Raw genomic sequence first — 18,841 nt, forward strand, 5'->3', positions numbered from 1 at the left:
CAAAACCCCCCAAAAGAAAAGAGCTTCGCTTCAGTCTCATTGCCGAGCATATCTTTTGCATGGATGGGCAACAAAAGCACCTCCTTATGGATAGTCTTCTGTGTGTGTCCAATGAGACTCTACAAGGTAATAATGGTGTCCATGCAAGAAAGCTCACAATGCAAAGGATAATTATAGAAAAAAACTGCCATCAATATGTCAAAGAGAGCACCCTTTCCTCATAATTTACTCGGCAAACAGGCCACTTCATTTCCCTGATTCATTTGTTAGTTTCAAGGCTCCTTAGAGCGACTGGGTGTCGAAATACAGGTATATATCTTGTCGCACAGCTCAGTTACCTTCCTCAAAAATTAACTGGCCACAAGACGGAGAAGAACATAATAACAGTTAATGAGCAAGCAATTTGAAGAGTATGAAAAGCACTGAATACAGAATAGGATTTTGTGTATGACTCTGTGCACATCATTATACTCCAGACATTTAAAGGGGATTTCTGTTAAACATCGGTGATTAATGTCAGGCATTAGATATGCTACCATGGATAGGGGGTCCTCATTACCTGTGGTCAATCATGACTGGAAAGATGTCATTTGAAGCGAATCACACATGTACAGACATGTTCGTCTACTTTGGCTATTAAGGGACAAACCACACTTAGTCACTTATCAATGGTGACTGAATTCAACTTCGCCACAACTGTAGGTGCATATAACACAACAGATTTGCTTACACTTGACCAATCAAAACTCTTTATCAAAGCTGCATTGCAAGTCTCACTGCTGAGCAGACCCACAGTGTCAGATATTCAGCAAAAGATGACTCATTTCCCTGCCCTGTGGAGATGGGTCATTTGATATAAAGAAGAGTACAATAAAAAGGCTGATGTCAGATGAAACAGTTCTGTCATACACTACAGACAAGTCACAGAGTATGAGCATGTAAAGGCTATAGAAATTATGACAGCAGTATGAGGAAACCTTGTCTCCACAGACAAAGGTACAACCAGTCAGCTCCTGATCAAATAGCTCATTAGCAAACATGGTAGTATCCTTGACCGAGCCCTCGGACACTGGTCACATCTCAGGCAAACACAGATATAACATATCAAACCCACAGCACGGTATGAGTCTCTGGGTTCTAAGATCGTGCTTCAAACACAGGCTACATGCAGTTTAATGAATTATTTTGAATAAATTTGTAGCCCTGGTTACTGTATTTCCAAAAAATTTTTACTAATATATTATCAAAACCTCAAAAAAGCCATGCCCTTTGTTACATTCTGCAACTAAAACCCAACAATGGAAAGTCTGTCTGTCTGCCCCCTATGATGTTACGTGCCTTCTCATTCATAATCCCAATTACTAACACCCCTCATATTGCTTCAGTATCATCACCAATCACCAGTTTCAAACAGGGAATAAGAACTCACTTATTTCTCACTTCCACCATTTGAAACTAGAGTGATACTAACAGATGTCTAATTCATGAAAATGTGTTGTCAGTGACTGGAGATAGTCCTTCCACCCCTGCACTGGAAAGCCAAAATGCCTAACAGTCACTCTGAAGTTGCACTGCTGTCAAATTTAATATGGTTAAGAGACTCACTGACTACATGGTAGCAGTGCATAACACTCTGCACTTAACATGCGTAGTACCTGCTCAATATGTACACGTAATTTCAAAGACAGTGTAGTGTCTATAACTGCCTCTGTGGTCTATCTGTCAGCATTCTTGGCTACAGATCCGGAGGTCCGGATACTGAGAAGTAGTGGGTCTGGAATGGGGTCCACTCAGCTTCCTGATGATAACTTAGGCGTTATTTCAAGGAAATAGCGGCTCCGGTCTAGAAAACCGAAATTAACGGCCGTGGAGATTCGTTGCACTGACCATGTGACACCCTCTATCCACAAAAGTTGGCATTGAACTTCGCCGACAAGCAGCGGTCACTCGGTCGGTATAGTTTGCTTGCAGACTAAAATCACGGAGTTTGTTTTTTGTTTTGTGTAGTGTCTATATGTGATCCAAGGAAGTTTGTGTCATGTGCTTTAAAAATGTTTTGTTAACATAGCCTATACTGAGAGTTATTTTGGGGTCAATTTTTAGTTGTAAATTATACAAGATGGGTTTTATCATAATTTAATGAAAGACTATTGGCTCTGAAACATTCAAATACAGTCATTATGTCACTTTTAAAATCTGGGGGGTTAGAGTTGGTAACTATTATACTAGCATCGTCTGCAAACGTCTGCTCTCTTCAGGAGTTTTTTATATGTAAGATGTTGAATTAAATGACTGTAATTGTCTGTTAATGCATGTGCTGGTGTTTTTTTATATAATTTATTTAAGTATTTATGTATTCTTTGTTTATGTTAGGTGTGATTGTTATTAAATCTATATATTCTCTTTGACTTTATCCGATTGTATATTTTACAGTTATGGATGTAAATAAAATTATTATTATGAATTATGAAACAGAATTGGTTTAGATCTATTCTTAACAAAGTCTGGTAAGTCATTTATACAGAGAAGAAAGTGGAAGGACCTAGTATGGATCCTTATGGGACGCCATGCCTTATTTTATCCAAGTTTTAAGCTATCTGATGACTAAAGTTCATGTTTCTCATTTCCACCCTTTGATAAATATCCACAAGGTATGATTTAATCCAGTTATTAGCTTTACCAGTCATTTCATACCAAATTAATATGAGCAGTAAAGTATCGCGATTAACACAGCTGAATACTTTAGCTATAACACAGAAGATCCGGGCTACAAGTAATTTTTTTATCAAGGGCACCTATAATTAAATTACTTAGTTCATAGGTTGCTCTTTCTGTTGTTAGATTTTTCTTGAATTTAAATTGTTCTTCGCTAGTATGCTGTTATTAATTATGTGTTCAAGCAGTCTGTTTTTCAAGGATTTTTGAGAAAGAGGTCAGTATGGATAATGGCCTGTACATGGAAATATTCATTCTATCACCTTATTTAAATAATGGTTTTTACTATAGGGTACTTAAGGTGTTGAAGAAAGGCCCCTGATAAAAGGGATGTATTACATATCTGATATAGAGGTGAGGTACTACAAGCAGAGCTGATTTTAAGCAATTTAGTGGATATTTCATCATATTTGTATGTATTTAAGGTTTAAGGGATTTAATGATGTTTTCAATTTCCTTTTTAGTTGAAAATTTGAGCTGTATGTTTGAAAAACAGTTGTCAGAGGCATGAGTCAGGTAGTGTGATGGATCACTATTAATGATGCTAGTATGTTTATCCTTGATATCACTAATACCAGTATAATTATCATCATCATCATCTTGTGGGAGAGTTTTTCAGCAACTGAAAGCAAGTATTCATTAAAGACACTAACAATAACTTGTGGATTACCAATGGAATCACCATCACCATCCATATTTATTTATATATTCCAGGCAATGAGAAATGTCCAACATGTCTGTATAATCTGTCACTGTCACAAATCTTTAGAGAACCATTGCTTGTCCTGTTACAGATCCTCAGCATAATGACAACTCTCTCTCATTACATGGATTCAGACTGCATCAAAGTTAGAAAAAAAAATGACCATCTTCTACAATTACTGATCCTGGGAGTCCTACAACACAGCACCGAAGAAAAGCTTACCAGAATGGATGGACAACGAAAATGTGGAAAATTTTTGGATCTATAGAATTTGTCTGAAACATTCTTCAGTTTACATAATATTTAATTTGAAGAAAATGGAAACAGTACACCATAAGCAACATTCAACAAATAAAAATCAGATGAGACATTTCAGAAAACGACCTTCATAATCCAGTGACTACAGTGAAGATGTAGATCAGAAAGAAAACTATGAATTCTACATATAGGTATCCCTCATTTAGTGACGGCAATTCTGCCCACTAAACTGTTTGTAAGGCAAAATATCATAAACCAAAATAGATATTCCCGTTATTGTGAGCTCATTCGTGAGTTGCAGAGAAGTAATCCAGAATTTATGTTCTAGCAATAAGTAAGCATTAAAATGAGGGCTGTATTACTTGTTTAGGATATTTATTGTTGGAAATAAAACTTATTAGTTTAATCACATTTCTTTTCTCATAGCTGATGCAGTGAAACAAAGCAGCTTCATTATCATGGATGTACATATGTCTTCATATAAATGTCTCGCCTGAGCTTCCCAACTTTGCATCCAAATGTATTGCTTTCCTTATTTTCTTTGGTTTATCAACACCTTTCACAAGCACGTTCTCCTGTCAGGGAGCCATGATGGGCACAAATAATGCAGGTACTAATGGAGGAATTGTAATCATCAGGAGCACAGCTGATTCTGTATGATTAGAACAAGGCATGTGTACAGACTGGGATGGTGAGAGATTCAGTTAGGTGGTGCCTGTTTCTCCCTACCTGCCCCATGCTGTGTATATATTTCTCTGCTTTTGCAAAAAGAAACCTCTTAAGTTGTTTGCTGTACCGAAGTTTGTAAAGTGAGGGATCCCTGTTTTTGTGAAATCTACCTAACAGGGCCACAGCTCACCTCAGGTTCGATCCCTATTTCTGGCAATGTTAGTGACACAGGATACTCCTCTTCTTCTGCATCTGAAAATACCTCGGCTTTCATACCGACGGTCTGATATGCATTATGAGAAAATGCTGGGCATATCTCAGTACACTGACCTTGTACTTCCTTTGAATCTGCAAGGTTCTGTAAAAAAAACAATGCAATTATACTATCACTGGCCCTTGTTCATTCAATGTGGTGTTTTAACCATCTAGCTGATAGACTAATCATAGACTAGACATAGTCTAGCTGGTAATTAGTCTGAAATGCTGCCAGGGATTAATGTGGTTGAACACAAAAACCTCAGTGCTTCCACAGACTTCATTCAAATGACCACATATATACACAGGGTGAGAGCCTGCTTCTACCATCTTTCGTGAGAAATTGTCTACTACGTGATTAACACTGAACCAATTGATTCATCATGTGGTATGAAAATGATTAATATTATCCTGCCCTTTATGCATTGGTCTCCTAAGTGATCTCATTCAGGTTTACTATCTGGATCTTTCTGTGTATTTCTCATTCTCACATCCATGCTACATGACTTTCTCACAACACCTTTCTTCAGTTTATCATTCTAATACACAACATGTTAAACTGCTACAATACCTACAATACCCATAAAACTGTGACCACACTATTATACAAATAACACAATCTTGTAACAAAAATTGATTTCTCTGGACTTGTATATCGAGGGATGAAGACAAATATATTATTTCTTCTGCAAACAAGTGGAAAGCGCTCACCATGGTTTCTCTTAGAGCAAAAAATATTTCTCCAATATTCTGTAGTACAATCTACTGCTTACTTGCATGCTCGTCCTCTATACATAGCTTCGGGCGGACAACAGAGAAAATACCTCATCGAGTACTGTTGCGAGTTGATTCGTTGCTGTGGAAACGTGTTTACAGCGCTGTTGCCACGAACGCCTGTATAGGTAACATCGCGTCCTCAATTGTTGCGGCTGTTACCTGTTGTCTTAGAAACGTGTTTAACGTGCCTCTGCCTAGCAATGACCGCCTCTTGTCGTTCCACTATTCTGACTTTTTCCGTTATGTCACAATTTTATATCTTATGGAAACACAAAATAATGTGGGGTAATGGGTTCTAACAGGTTATGCTATGAAGTATGTTATCACGTAGAGCTTCTTATCGGCTCGTGAGAGTCGTGTCCGGTCGCGCCGGACCTGGAGCGTCGTTCCCACAAAACCCGCATGTGCATCTTTGCGATCTTGGCGAATGAAGCGCTCTGTGCGTTCGCCGAAGTATTCCGCTGACTATACTTCGTTTGTTTGGTTGCACAATGGCGAACATCTTGGATATAATTATAACTTAAAAATAATATTTTGCTGCCTTACAAGGAAGAAGCTCATCTGTAATAAGCTAACAAAGAAACAAGAGCAGTTTTTATGTTATCTCTGTTATTTTCTTGTAAATTTAACGTCCCATGTTTCTACTTCGTTATGTCAATGAAGTTGTTCTAGGAGGCCGGGACGGCCGGCACTGCTTGCGAAAAAGAACCCTATTTCTCCTGTTGTGGAGCACGAAAATAGTGTGAGGCTTGATGTAAACTTGTATGCTGTATGATCGCTTAAGGGAACTTTTACCACGTTTGCAATGTTAGGAATGAAATTTTATTATTTGACCTGCAGTATATAAGCAGGAGCACGTGAATGACATTTTTTTAAAGAAACATTTCTCATTGAGATATGGTTTTGATCTCTTGATTAACTGATGTTTATGTACAGAGGAGGAGATATTCGAAAAGTAAGATTTCTGCTGTAAATGGATAATTTGGAGGTTATGTTTTCTCAAATTTTAATAAGATATTTATGATGGTGCTGCTCTCGGGTCTTTTTGGCTGTGGGAAATTTTGCCTACGATTTCAAGGTGTATGCATCCTCCATGTGCAGTGTCTTGCGGGTAACACTACATCTACACGGATTATGTTATTTTTCATAATTTTAAAGTCCTTATGTCACAAGCGAAGTTTATTTGAAATGGCCTGAAGAGACTCAGACTTATCTTCTAAGTATCATTTCTTGCAAGTCAATCTAATCAACGTGTGGGCAGTCTATGCCACGTGATGTTCGGAAGCTTTATTTGCGTCGTCGTGTTGTAATGTGGTGTTATGGTCCATGTTTTGTAGAGATTTAAGAAGTACGAAATTTGTCTTCATAACACACGCAATAGACATCAGCAGTATCTGCAGCAACGTAAGGGCCTTGACAGTTGTCATGGTAACTGAGGCAAATACGACAGTTGTGAACGGCCTTAATACGTGTGTCCCGTAAATATCAGGCTGATGGAAAATTTTGTATTCAGAAGCAACTGAGCCTTAACCGACACAGGCTATGCATATTCTTCGTGGATTTCCTCAGTCCGGTCAGCTAACGTTGCTGCAATGGTTTTAGCAGAAAGGCACAGAGGAGTCCCTACTCGTTTACTTACATGATGGACTGCCCCGTTAGTTAGCAGATATAATCGCTTATGCACAGTGTGATTATCAGCTTTAACCAACCTATCGCCAGTCTGACTTACACTGGCGTGGTTCTTGTTCGAACCTCGGAAGTGACGTAACCTGTGGCGAGGAGGGTGCATAAGTTTCCGCGCCAGATAATTCTATATATTGAAAAGTTTTTTCCACCCTGCCTGTCATAAACGCTCTGCTGTGTCGTCGATTTCTAAGCAGTCTCCGCAGATGATACACTGTGTCTAAATAAACAGCATATCACAAGATGTAGCAGTCCTTTTGACCAAGCAGTTTGGCGCGTCACTGAGCCGTTGAAGACGACAATGGGAAGAACCTGCCGCGAATGTCACTAGCAGCTGTACTCATTCAGCTTCTTCATGGTTTTATTCAGTAAAGTTTAGCGAATATGAGCTTAGTACATACGATGTACTCTGTATAACCTTATAACTGTTCGTCACTCTCAATTCCTCTCACATCTCTTTAATTCTATATAAATCCTGCACTCTAATGCTCCTTCAGTATACGTAAGGCAGGAATAGTCTAAAAATTAAATAATACGTATTTTCGTATATTCTGGAAGTAACTATTTTACAACTTAAATTCATTTGAAAACACCTGGAGAGACCCAGTCTTTGGGTTCATAATGTCCTTCTTATCTTTTAAATCTGATCAGTTTAGGGTCAGTCTACGGCACTTGCGGCTTGAGATCTCGTTCCGTTGTTGTGTTGCCTTGTGAGGTCGTGCTCTGTTACTAGAGACTTTAGAAGTATGAAACTTCCTTCACAAGGACTTGCTGGGATAGTACTGTATATTAAAGTCAGACAGCATTGCATCATTCTATATTTCCACAATTCATTCATATCCTATCATTCGATGCTACGCAGTCTGGACTGAAGACAGTGTTATTGGATTATATGTACACGTATATACAGATTCACTGCATAGTAACGGGTCTATATGCCACAATATATATATATATATGTTGTCACGTGAATATGTGATTGTAGGCGAGGTTTGAATTGGTGAAGAGGTTTAATGACTACTTATACACTCCTGACTACACTTTGCAGATTACTGACCCGGCGTCCTCAGTGTATTACAGTCTCCACTAGCCATTTTCTAACAACGGATTTTAACACAGGAACTATAACAGACTCATCGAATTACACAATCAAATTAATACACATAAAGCCTTCCCTACACTGTCTCACACTTGTGATTAACTCTTTTCTTCACAGCTTCCCGTACAGAAATGAACTCTCTCATCTGACAACTGACAACTTCCAGACTGGCGGCCATTTGACACGAAACTCCTAGTCTTCTCACCATAGCCTGACTTTCAATTGGATCAGAGTCAGAGTCAGAATCACTTTAAGACTGCCGGTTTACCGCCAATCAGTTCGTCTTGGCGTCAAGCCCCTTGAGACGCGCGAACGAACAATCGCGGTCATAGACCTTACGTGACACCCTCTCTGACGAGAAGATTGGTTTGCCTCTTACGAATATGCTTGGCGTTTCTGCAAGTGAAGGTATCGCACATTTAGCATGTTATTTAAAATTCTGCCTTTTTCACTGTATACAAGTTCTCTGTCAGTACAGGCTTTGCAAAGCATATGCTAATCTTTCGTGTCTGGGTCGCCCCAGTTGTACTCCAGAAAACTCCTCGGCACGCACCACGCAGGAACGCAACCCCTCTGTAGAGGTAAAACTGTCCCTGTGTTCAACTAATTAATTACTACGCCACGAAGACGTATGGGTGAATGGATGTATAGATCCACATTTTCCTGACATTTGCACTAGCTGGAGGTGACTGGTCAGCTTCACGCCCCTGCCGCTTTATTCCCGGGGAAGATTCCCCGTTACCCACTGGATAGAAGGCAGCGTGAGCCTCCGAGCCGTTTTGGACGATATTGAGAAAAAATTTATGATCATACCGGGACTCGAACTCCGATCCCTCGGTCGTCCAGCCCGTGGCCAATCGCTATACTATGTAAGATTTGAGGCTTTCACGGCGGTGACTATGAAGAAAGCAGTCTTCTGGGATTTGGCACCGTGTATATGTGGTGTTAACCGACGTTTCGGAGGAACGTATCGCCCCCATCTTCAGGGTTGAAGAAAAAGTATAAGTAAATCTGCAAGCGACAACACCGTGAGACACGGTAAAGCAGACTGAAGCAGACTGCCCTGAAGATGGGGGCGATACGTTCCTCCGAAACGTCGGTTAACACCACATATACACGGTGCCAAATCCCAGAAGACTGCTTTTTTCAATCGCCATACTGACTGCGCTACCCCGGCTCGCGAGAATCTATCACATCAATGTATAATTCGAATGGAATCTTCTTCAGGATTGCTTCAAATTCAGCAAAAAATGCAAAAAAATATTCAGTAGTGGCCAATAGCTAAATTCGAAACAATTCTGAAGAAGAAAGTCGTCTTCTGGGATCTGGCGCCGTGTATTCTTTGTTTCAGACGACGTTTCGGAGGAACGTATCGCCTCCATCTTCAGGGCAGGTGAATTGCGTTGCGAATACAGAGAGCAGTAGCTCGCTACTGCTCACCTACCCTGAAGATGGAGGCGATACGTTCCTCCGAAACGTCGTCTGAAACAAAGAATACACGGCGCCAGATCCCAGAAGACGACTTTCTTCATAGTCATCGCCGTGAAAACCTCAAAACTTACAATCCTTAAGAAGTCTAAATTCATGCACAAGAATGTTTATTGGCCATAAAGAGGAATCATCTTATTATGAAAAGCTACTGAATTTGAAAAAGAGTATTCTTTGTATGTTAATGAAAGAGCTCAATGAGTCATATTTCAGTATCACTGATTATATTGGTATCTGTTCTAATAAATGCAAGAAAACAATAATTTTTTATTCTATGTTTTTCGGAAATAATCCCGCCCGTAAAAATTTCCAGGTATAGACACGTACATTTTCGAGGAAACCAACTGAAATATAACAGTTACCCTGCATTAGCTGTACACACAATTTGAAGGTTTATATAGAGCCTACTGTTTCGTGCACGAGCTGTCCACTGGCTGACAGTTATCCGCAGGAATTAATTCGAAACATTGGACTTAGGGTTACGAAAGACCCTACAGAGAAATTCTCGGCACAGAAAATAATCTAATGAACATACTCAACTTTGTCCCCCAAAGTGTTTCAAGCATTAGCTGTGCAAAGAACCCAAAGATTTATATATGGACTATTGTTTCCTACACGAAAAATGTTCTGATAACAAATTCCCCCAGCAATCAATTCCACACACTAGGCTTAGAGTTACGAAACACACTGCAGAGAATCTGCCGTCACAGAAAGCTCTAGCGAATCTACAGGACTTTATTATTTACAAAATAATCCATAAAAGTATTTGAAGTGTTAGTTACTCAAAAAACCCGAGTTTTTTTATACAGAGCCTATTGTTTTATAGCAGTCAGATTTCCGCATTAATTATTTAAATACGAGGGGCAGAGTACTATAAAAGACACGATACAGTAGATGTTGCATAGAACACCGCTCCTGTTCGAGGTAAGCTGTAGTTTGTTAAGAGGTCTGGCATCTAGTTAAAATTACGCTTTCAAACATTAACTCTCTTGCCTCTACTAGCTCCTGATTTCTGTTCGAAATTATTCCTTAGGTAAGCAAGTAGTGTTATGTATAGGTTTACTGGAATCTGCTTCCTTATTTGGTATGCGTTGCTAAATGCATCACAAAGAGGGGCATATGATTTTCTTGGGAAGGAATTTTCGACAATGAACACACGATACTCGTACCTGCAGAGGTTTTGTGCAAATGAGGACAGAGATAGCATAGCAACAAGGGTGACATAGACTCCAATGTTGGTACAGTCCGTTACACGAGGGAGGTAGAAGCTTCTAGTTTCATTTGCATGTCTCAGTGAGTGATTACTGTTAGGGATGCCTTCGGATATTACAATCTGCATGCGATGTCTGTATTGTATAAGTTAGGAGCTCCACGATGAACATTTTTTTTTTTTTTTAGAATTCGAGAGTTTTTCAATCAGCCAAAGACCAGTCTTCGCGTCATGAAATCGGACGTTTCAGTGTCACATCCACTCGTAACCATTCTGAGTCGGTCGAAAGAATATGCATATTCACACATCAATTTTTAAAAACCCGTGTAATACACCATCAGATCAACTAATGGACACCCAAGAAATAACACCGTCCACGATAAGCTCACCCTACATATGGTGAGCAGCATGATATACTGAAGTTCCAAATTACTTCTTTCTCTTGGTTCACTATATTCAGGTTAAGGATCGCTTAGCCACAAAAGTAGATTCCCATACAAATTTTATATACGTGATCGCAAGACAGATGGAGCTTACTCGTAAGTTAGGTGTACTCGCATATTAAATACTATATTTGGAAGAAGATGAATTATGTCAGAAATAATAAAAGTATTCTACCTTCATAATTTTTGCTTTTACATTGTTGTGAATAATAATTCAACTAATCCATTTCAGATCCGATAAATCAATAGAACGAGCATCACATTGCAACATGATAACGGATACGAGATCTCAAGCCGTACATGACATAGAATGTCCGTACACTAATTAGATTCACTTCATAAAAAAATATTTGGATTTTAATGTTCGTGTCTTTCCAGGTCGTTTCAACTACAGGTCACTTGTGAAATAATTGCTATGTAATTATAAGAAGAACACTAGACCCTAGAAGAGGATCTGCATTTATGATGGATGTAACTTCTAGGTCATAACTTGTACTCTTCTACAAGTATAATTAGAATGATCATGTCAAGGAGGATGAAGTGGGCAGGGCATGTAGCACGAATTTTGGAGAAGAGGAATGCATATAGGATATTGGTGGGAAAGTCAGAAGGAAGGAGATCACTGAGAAGACCAAGGCGTAGGTGGGTGGACAATATTAAAATGGATCTTGGAGAGATAGGATGGGATGATATGGATTGGACTGGTCTGGCTCAGGATAGGGACCAGTAGAGGGCTCTTGTGAACACGGTAATGAATCTTCGGGTTCCATAAAACGCTGGGGAATTCTTGAGTAGCTGCAGATATGGCTTCTCCTCAAGAAGGGATCAGCTCCATAAGTAAGCAAATAAGTAAGTAACTGCAAGGTTATTCATGACGTGTCTACCCTCAAGGGGCACTACACTGCCAATTTATATAGAATTAGAGATTCAAGGAAAATCGAGAATGGAAAATTTATATGGGTCCATACAGAGCATATCGTGTCTTGTTTCAAGGTCCTATCCTCACATTCGATTGAGGTTAATGAGGAAAATCATGAAGGGCATGAAGCGATACAATAACTGGTTATAACCAAGTAAATGACTCATCTTATAATGAAACTCCTGCCAACTTGTTCAAATGAGCGCCTGCTTGTTGTGATTTCCCCTTTATTTAGGTACAGTGTATTTAGAACCGATCACACGATGGAGAGATTTTAAATATCGGGGCGGAAAAGACTAATTTACCCATAGAATTATCCGGAATTGGCTTCGATTATCTAAGTCACTTCCGAGTTTCGAATAAGAACCCCACAAGTTTAAGTCAGACTCGCGGTAGCTTGATCTGAGATAGCTATGAGTGCCTACATAGCGACTATAGCTGTGAAATTTCGGGCGACGCAAAGAGCAGCGCTACAAGCGGACCGCTGCTGCTTCTGCTCACGTTCCTGCGCAGGATGCAAGAAACCCTTCAGAACTTGTACGGTGTGAAATCAGCCCGACATATACGGTACACAAGTATTCGCACCGTTTGTTAGCTTTCTCATTTGTTTCAGTTACCATGGCAACCACGAGGATCTTTTCGTTGCTGCAGATATTGCTGATGGCTCTTTTGTGCCGTGCCACCAGCATTCGTGATCCACTTCTCGTGGCAGAGACCTCCACCTCGGCAGCCGCTCTCACGCAGACCCAGGGACCAGCTCTCGACTCACCTAAAATCACTGTGCTAGTCACATATCGCAGGAACCAGACGGGCCACCTAGTGGCACAGGTGAAGTGCTGCCTCTTACGTAGTGGTAATTCACAAGAGTGACGTGGAGAAGGGTCTGATTAGGAAGTTACGGTCTACTCACCACCAGAGTGAGAACTGCCACTTACTGTATTAGGAACTGCATAGCTTGCTTTACTGAATACTCAAAATGCTTAATATTCATATAAATCAGCTGCTTTGCAGTTCGCAAAATGTCGTCATCTTTACAGACCCATGAAAGTCACATACTTCAAAGTTTTTCGTATAACATTTATTTCAATATTCGAATTAGAAGTACATTATCCTACTTGGACTGACATTCAAGGCTGTATGACGTGTAATGGCTATTTGTCTTCTGATACCATGAGTTCATATCAGTGTCTGATAAAATTCAACAAATTTTGAGTAACCGGTAGCGAACATTTTATTATTATAATATTATGCCGAAAATTGCATGATATAACTGAGGAATATCACTGAAATCTAGGTCGGTTTAGTCAACAGCCAAATCGAAAGACCTAAAAGTAAAAAGAGTTCCTGAGGTCCAGTTTAATTTCACATTGAGAATAATATTTATTAATGTCATACTGTCCTTCTCAAATAATTTAATTTTGCCACTATTTCCAGTACCCATAACAAAATATATGAATTAGAATAACAATCAAACGCAAATATGAAAATGTTAAAAAATAGAATTTTTACTTAAATTATTAGTGCTGTTGCAAATGTGTATCTGCAATAGTTTATTAACAATTACTTGCCGTAAAATGTGCCAAGCGTAAATATAAACGCGATTCAGCGAATTATGAATCAATGTGATCGACATTTAAACACTATGTGCAACAATTATTTGAAATTTACGAAAGTTTTTTCCATTTATAAAAGGAGATTTGTGAGATTTGAGGTTTTCACGGTGGTGACTATGAGGATTGCCATCTTCTGGGACGTGGCGCCGTGTAGATATTCTGTGAACCGACGTTTCGGAGGAACGTATCTACTCCATCTTCAGGGTAGAAGAATCCGCGAGCGAGTAACCAGCTTGATCAGGTGGCTGCAGACTGAGTTACCAGTGGAAAACACCCAGGTATATAAAAACAGGAAGGGAGGAAGAGTGGACTATATAGAAAATCAATAGAGAGGAGAGGGGGAGGGTCTGTGGAGATGGGCTAGCAGGTAGCAAGGCATAGCCAGATTAGGATTGTGTCGGGGTGTTTTCGACTGGTGACTCGGTCTGCAGCCACCTGCTCATGCTGGTTCGTCGCTCGCAGATTTTTCTACTTTGAAGGGGCGATATGTTCCTCCGAAACGTTTCCCACACAAGATCTGCACGGTGCCACATCCCAGAAACGGCATTCTTCAAAAGGAGATTTGATGAGGTAAATTGGCATGGCAATGAAAAGAATTTTCAGTTCTTCGTGCAGCCCATACGAAAGAAACGCTTGCTATGTTATTCAGATGGCTCCACTTGTGTGTATACCACGTCCATACCTGATGTGATTACAGGTCAAACTGGAGGATGGTGATAACAAGGGGCAGACCAGCTCGGCCCAGACTGAGACAGGTCAGTGGCACTTCGGTTTGGAGCAAATTACTGTGCAGCGAACAGTCCTAAGTTCTATTTCGATTTTGGGCACAACACGCGAGATATCTTCAAATTTCCGGTATTGTGTTCTATAATATTTTAATTTTCTGCCATCAGTATGTGATTTTGAATGATTCATATGTGTAGTGTTCACATACCCGCTATTGTGAGTCTGTTGTGTCAGAGGTTACACCCCCCAATCTTATGAAGCTTGGAGAATAACAGGTACATATGCAGCAAAGATGAAATTGGGACTGCTAAGGGAAAATTAGGTATTGTTACTTATATAAGTGACTAAAGACGTGGTTCGGATTGGTAATTGGATTTATTGACTACCTACAGGTCGTAACTACAATTAATTTTAACATTCTAAGGATTACTGTAATTATAAAACAAATAACTTCTTCAATATCCGTTTCTTGACAATGGATTTATAACACAGGAACTATAACAGTCCTACTGAATTACACACTCCAAATACTATGAAGTCTTCTCTTGATAGCCGCACTCTTGCAACTGTCTTATTCAGAGCCTCTCGTACAGAGCTGATCTCTCAACGCAACACTCCTGGACTGCCATCTCGGTCAAAGTCAAAGTGACATTGCGACTGACGGTCAGTCACTCAGTCAGTAAGTCTCGGTGTCGAGCCCCATCTGGGGGTCATGACCAGATATTTATTACCTTTGACAGTTACGGTCTTGTTTTTGTGGGGCGCCCTCTCTGACGAGAGGACGGGTGTCTTAAGTATATGCTGCTGGCCCTTGCCAGTGCAGTCTTTCTCGGGTCAGAGTCCCTTGGGACTTGTGATCATATTCTACTGTCTCAGATTTGAGACTTCCCTTTTCGTCGCCTCCTACCACTCGCAGGGTCACGGTGGAGGTATTCGACTCCGCCTCCACCCGGGTTTGCCATCTCGCTTATTCTGGAACCTCTTATAATTCTTCGACAGGGACCTCACAGAAAAGACGTGTCACGTGTCAGACTGCAAGTTCATTGGTCTGTTAGCAGCTCTGGGCTTGGCGCGGACGACATAGAAAACGCAGCTTCATCTACTGTTGCATGTTGGACCGTATTTACGGAGCTGTTGTCTGGCAACGCCTGCTCCTCAGATAGTGTTGTAGGAATTGATACTATTGTCTATGTTCTTATTTTCAAATGGAACCTTTGAAAAAAATATTTTCTGATACCATACCAGAGATGGCCAGAAAATAAAAAGCTTAATATTAAATAACAGATGAAAATGGATCACAGAAAGAGTTAGATTCAAGGTGCGTACATGTAATAAACTGTGGTAAAGGTTTCAGAGGCCGGTCACGGTAGCCGAGCGGTCTAAGGCATGCACTGTCTTCGCTCGCTCGGAAGCCGGGATCGTGGGTTCAAATCCCACTCAGGACATGGATGTTTGTGTGCGTTTTTCTGTGTTTGTGTACAGGTAGAAACCTTGCGACGAGCTGATCACCCGCCCAAGAAGTCCTACCGAATGTGTATGATCTAGAAAAACCGAAGTGAACGGAGAAGTTCATGGAGGTAGGCCTAGGCCCACTGGGGCTGTAGTGCCAAGGAAAAAAAAAAAGGTTTCAGATGTGTAAATTCTTTCAATGGGATAATTTTGTACGTATTTAGTTTTTAAATAATGGTTAGTAAACAGTGTCGCATTATGCTTGCCACTGAAGCCCATGTACGCGCTTGTGGCTGTTGGAGGAGATAGCGCTTCTGGAATTCGGAGCAGAGTAACACCGCGCAACTGCCATGTTTCAGCATCTAATTCCAAAGCCTCAGTCGCCAACTCCGCACCAGGACAACAGCAACTCTCCGATGTTATACGCTACAGCTTCCACACGACTGGCAAGACCTGGGATGAAGCAAGGCGTATCTGTGACCAGGAGGGAAGTCATCTCGCTGTCATAAACTCGGAAACCGAGTGGAGAGTTCTGCATGATTTATATGCCTTGGCGCCAGTCATTAATGATGTAGTCACAAGCAGCTGGGCTTTCATTGGCTTGCATGACCGATTCGTTGAAGGCGAATTCCTCACGATACAAGGTAAGAGGGCCGGTCACGGTAGCCGAGCGGTCTAAGGCATGTACTGTCTTCGCTCGCTTGGAAACCGGGATCGTGGGTTCGGATCTGTTTCCTATGAGGTACGAACTGAATTCTTATATATTATTCTTATACACTGCCGGTCACGGTAGCCGCGCGGTCTAAGGCATGTACTGTCTTCGCTCGCTTGGAAACCAGGATCGTGGGTTCGAATCCCACTCTGGGCATGGATGTTTAGTTTGTGTGTGTCCGTTTTTCTGTGTTTGTGTACAGGTAGAGGCCTTGCGACGAGCTGATCACCCGCCCAAGGAGTCCTACCGAATGTGTAAGATCTAGAAAACCCGAAGTGAACGGAGAAGTTCATGGGTAGGCCTAGGCCCACTGGGGCTGTAGTGCCAAGGACAAAAACCGAGGTAAGAGAGCTTTCTTTTTTTCCTAATTGGTGATTCCAACTGTTCGGTACGAACAGTTTCATGTCTGGAAACATGACACCCCCATCTCTGAAACTCAAACAATTAATCTGTGGAAATTGTGTTCCTTTCCTCCGAGCGTGCAATCATGTTACGCATATCACTATCTGGGGTTCATTTCTTCTCGATAAAGAAGTACGCTATGAAAGAAAAGGCGCCCTCGAAATATAAGCGAATTTAATACGAGTGTAGCTTTATCATTCGTCTAATGTTTTAAAATAAACGAGTGGCTGTGCTGTTGTTTTCACTTTAAAGTAATGACCCAAAGAACATGAGGTAACGACCTGTCATCCAATCAGGATTCAATTTAATGCGGTCCGGTCTTGTCAAGCGGTGATAAACTCTAATGTGGTCCTTACATGGACCGTGGTTTTAATTGGACTGATTAGGGGAAGGACGCATCCAGCCACAACATACATGTCAGAAACAAAAAAGAATCCGACTGACTTAAGCAGTGGAATTCTATTAAAAATTTCTTTGTTTCCAAACGTAAAGTTGTCCCCGTGCTTAACTAATTAAGCACTACATCATGAAGGCGCATGGGGGAGTGGATGTATAGATCCACAATTTTTCTTGACCTCGGCACTAATTGTGGGCATAGCGACTGGCTACGGGCTGAATGACCGAGAGGTCGGATTTAGAGTCCCGGTAGGGTAAAGAATTTTCCTTCTCCAAATAGTCCAGAATGTTCCAGGGCCTACCCAGCCTCGTACGCAATGGGCACCGGGGGCTTTTCCCCGGGGGGTAAAGCGACACGGTCGTGTAGCTTATCACTAAGCTCCAACTAGAGCCGAGGTCAAGAAAATCTCGTCAATACGTCCACAACCCCCATACGTATTCATGGCGTAGTGTTTAATTAATTACGCCCCTGGACAAATCTACCTTTATCTTCGTTCATATAGCGAGTATGTATATTGAAATTGTCTACTTTATATGAAAGTCATCTCTTCAGCTCTATATTTAGGTGTATTTACAGCAATGGAGTCGGGTCTGTTGTAAATAAAAATCTAAGCCAAGGAATGTTTAAAATCTCCAGACATCCATCTTGGTTAAGACAATGTACATGATCTACTCCATGTTGAGTACAGCTGTTTTCGTTACAACTGAAGCTTTTTGCAGGGAAACCTCTGGAAAGCACGGGATTCGCACTTTGGGATTCCCCAGAGCCCAACAACCTTAATGGAAATGAGAACTGCGGAAGCATATCGCGATACGGCCATTTGAACGACGTCTACTGTTCGTATAGACTGGCCTTCTTCTGCGAACAGGAGTCCTGACGTCACTTTCCAACATCCCTGAAAATTCGTGGGCAGTCATTCTATAGTGTTGCCTTTCAGTAATGGAATTCAAAGCTGTGTTTAATGATGAATAGTTAGTATATTTCACTCTATGTATCCACATGTAATTACAATCATAAAACGACTCAAATATATTGCATGAACTGTCAAACAAAAGACAATAAACACCAGAGAGTATTATTGCTTAGCAACCGATACGTACCTCTGGGTGAGGGAGTCTTCTTGCCATACATGTTAAGGTAATGTATGACTGTAAGGAGGAGTGGTGGTATAGCTCAGGCATTCTTAACCTCGGTAATACATGGGTGTGAGTGATCAGCTTCACGTCCCCTCCGCTTTACCCCCGGGTAAAGAGCGTCAATGGGATATGAGGGTGATTAGGCCCCAGATATAGTCCCTTGCCCGGCCTTCCAGCCCCTAACCCA

At 40.9% G+C, this 18,841-nt stretch overlaps 2 protein-coding genes across 3 annotated transcripts in view; one reads left to right on the forward strand and one right to left on the reverse strand.

Annotated features, from left to right (window-relative positions):
* Positions 1-18,841, reverse strand: part of LOC111865756 (zinc finger protein 271) — a 189,478-nt gene that overhangs the window by 3,079 nt on the left and 167,558 nt on the right. Inside the window, exons 1-2 of one of the 2 annotated variants that reach the window (XM_023854023.2) lie at positions 5,374-5,417; positions 4,536-4,703 (exon numbers count right to left, since the gene is read on the reverse strand). In XM_023854023.2, the coding sequence (XP_023709791.2) occupies positions 4,536-4,703; positions 5,374-5,379 (174 nt within the window). In that variant the 5' untranslated portion in view covers positions 5,380-5,417. Of the gene's footprint in view, positions 1-4,535; positions 4,704-5,373; positions 5,418-18,841 lie in introns of those variants that run through there. The other variant, XM_033751950.1, reaches the window with a different exon arrangement.
* LOC111865749 (hemolymph lipopolysaccharide-binding protein) lies at positions 10,485-18,581 on the forward strand. The gene is made up of 5 exons (XM_023854017.2): positions 10,485-10,571; positions 12,833-13,047; positions 14,530-14,587; positions 16,367-16,651; positions 18,238-18,581. Exons 2-5 carry the CDS (start codon positions 12,838-12,840, stop codon positions 18,393-18,395), a joined length of 711 nt encoding a protein of 236 aa, XP_023709785.1. The 5' UTR covers positions 10,485-10,571; positions 12,833-12,837; the 3' UTR covers positions 18,396-18,581.

This window comes from Cryptotermes secundus, unplaced genomic scaffold (assembly GCF_002891405.2).
Source record: "Cryptotermes secundus unplaced genomic scaffold, Csec_1.0 scaffold183, whole genome shotgun sequence".
NCBI lineage: Eukaryota > Metazoa > Arthropoda > Insecta > Blattodea > Kalotermitidae > Cryptotermes > Cryptotermes secundus.

Coding starts and splice junctions, on each gene's coding strand:
- LOC111865749 (XM_023854017.2), top strand. CDS start 12,838: ATGGCAACCACGAGGATCTTTTCGTTGCTGCAGATATTGCTGATGGCT. Junction 13,048..14,529: donor CGGGCCACCTAGTGGCACAG/GTGAAGTGCTGC, acceptor ATGTGATTACAG/GTCAAACTGGAGGATGGTGA. Junction 16,652..18,237: donor CGAATTCCTCACGATACAAG/GTAAGAGGGCCG, acceptor AGCTTTTTGCAG/GGAAACCTCTGGAAAGCACG.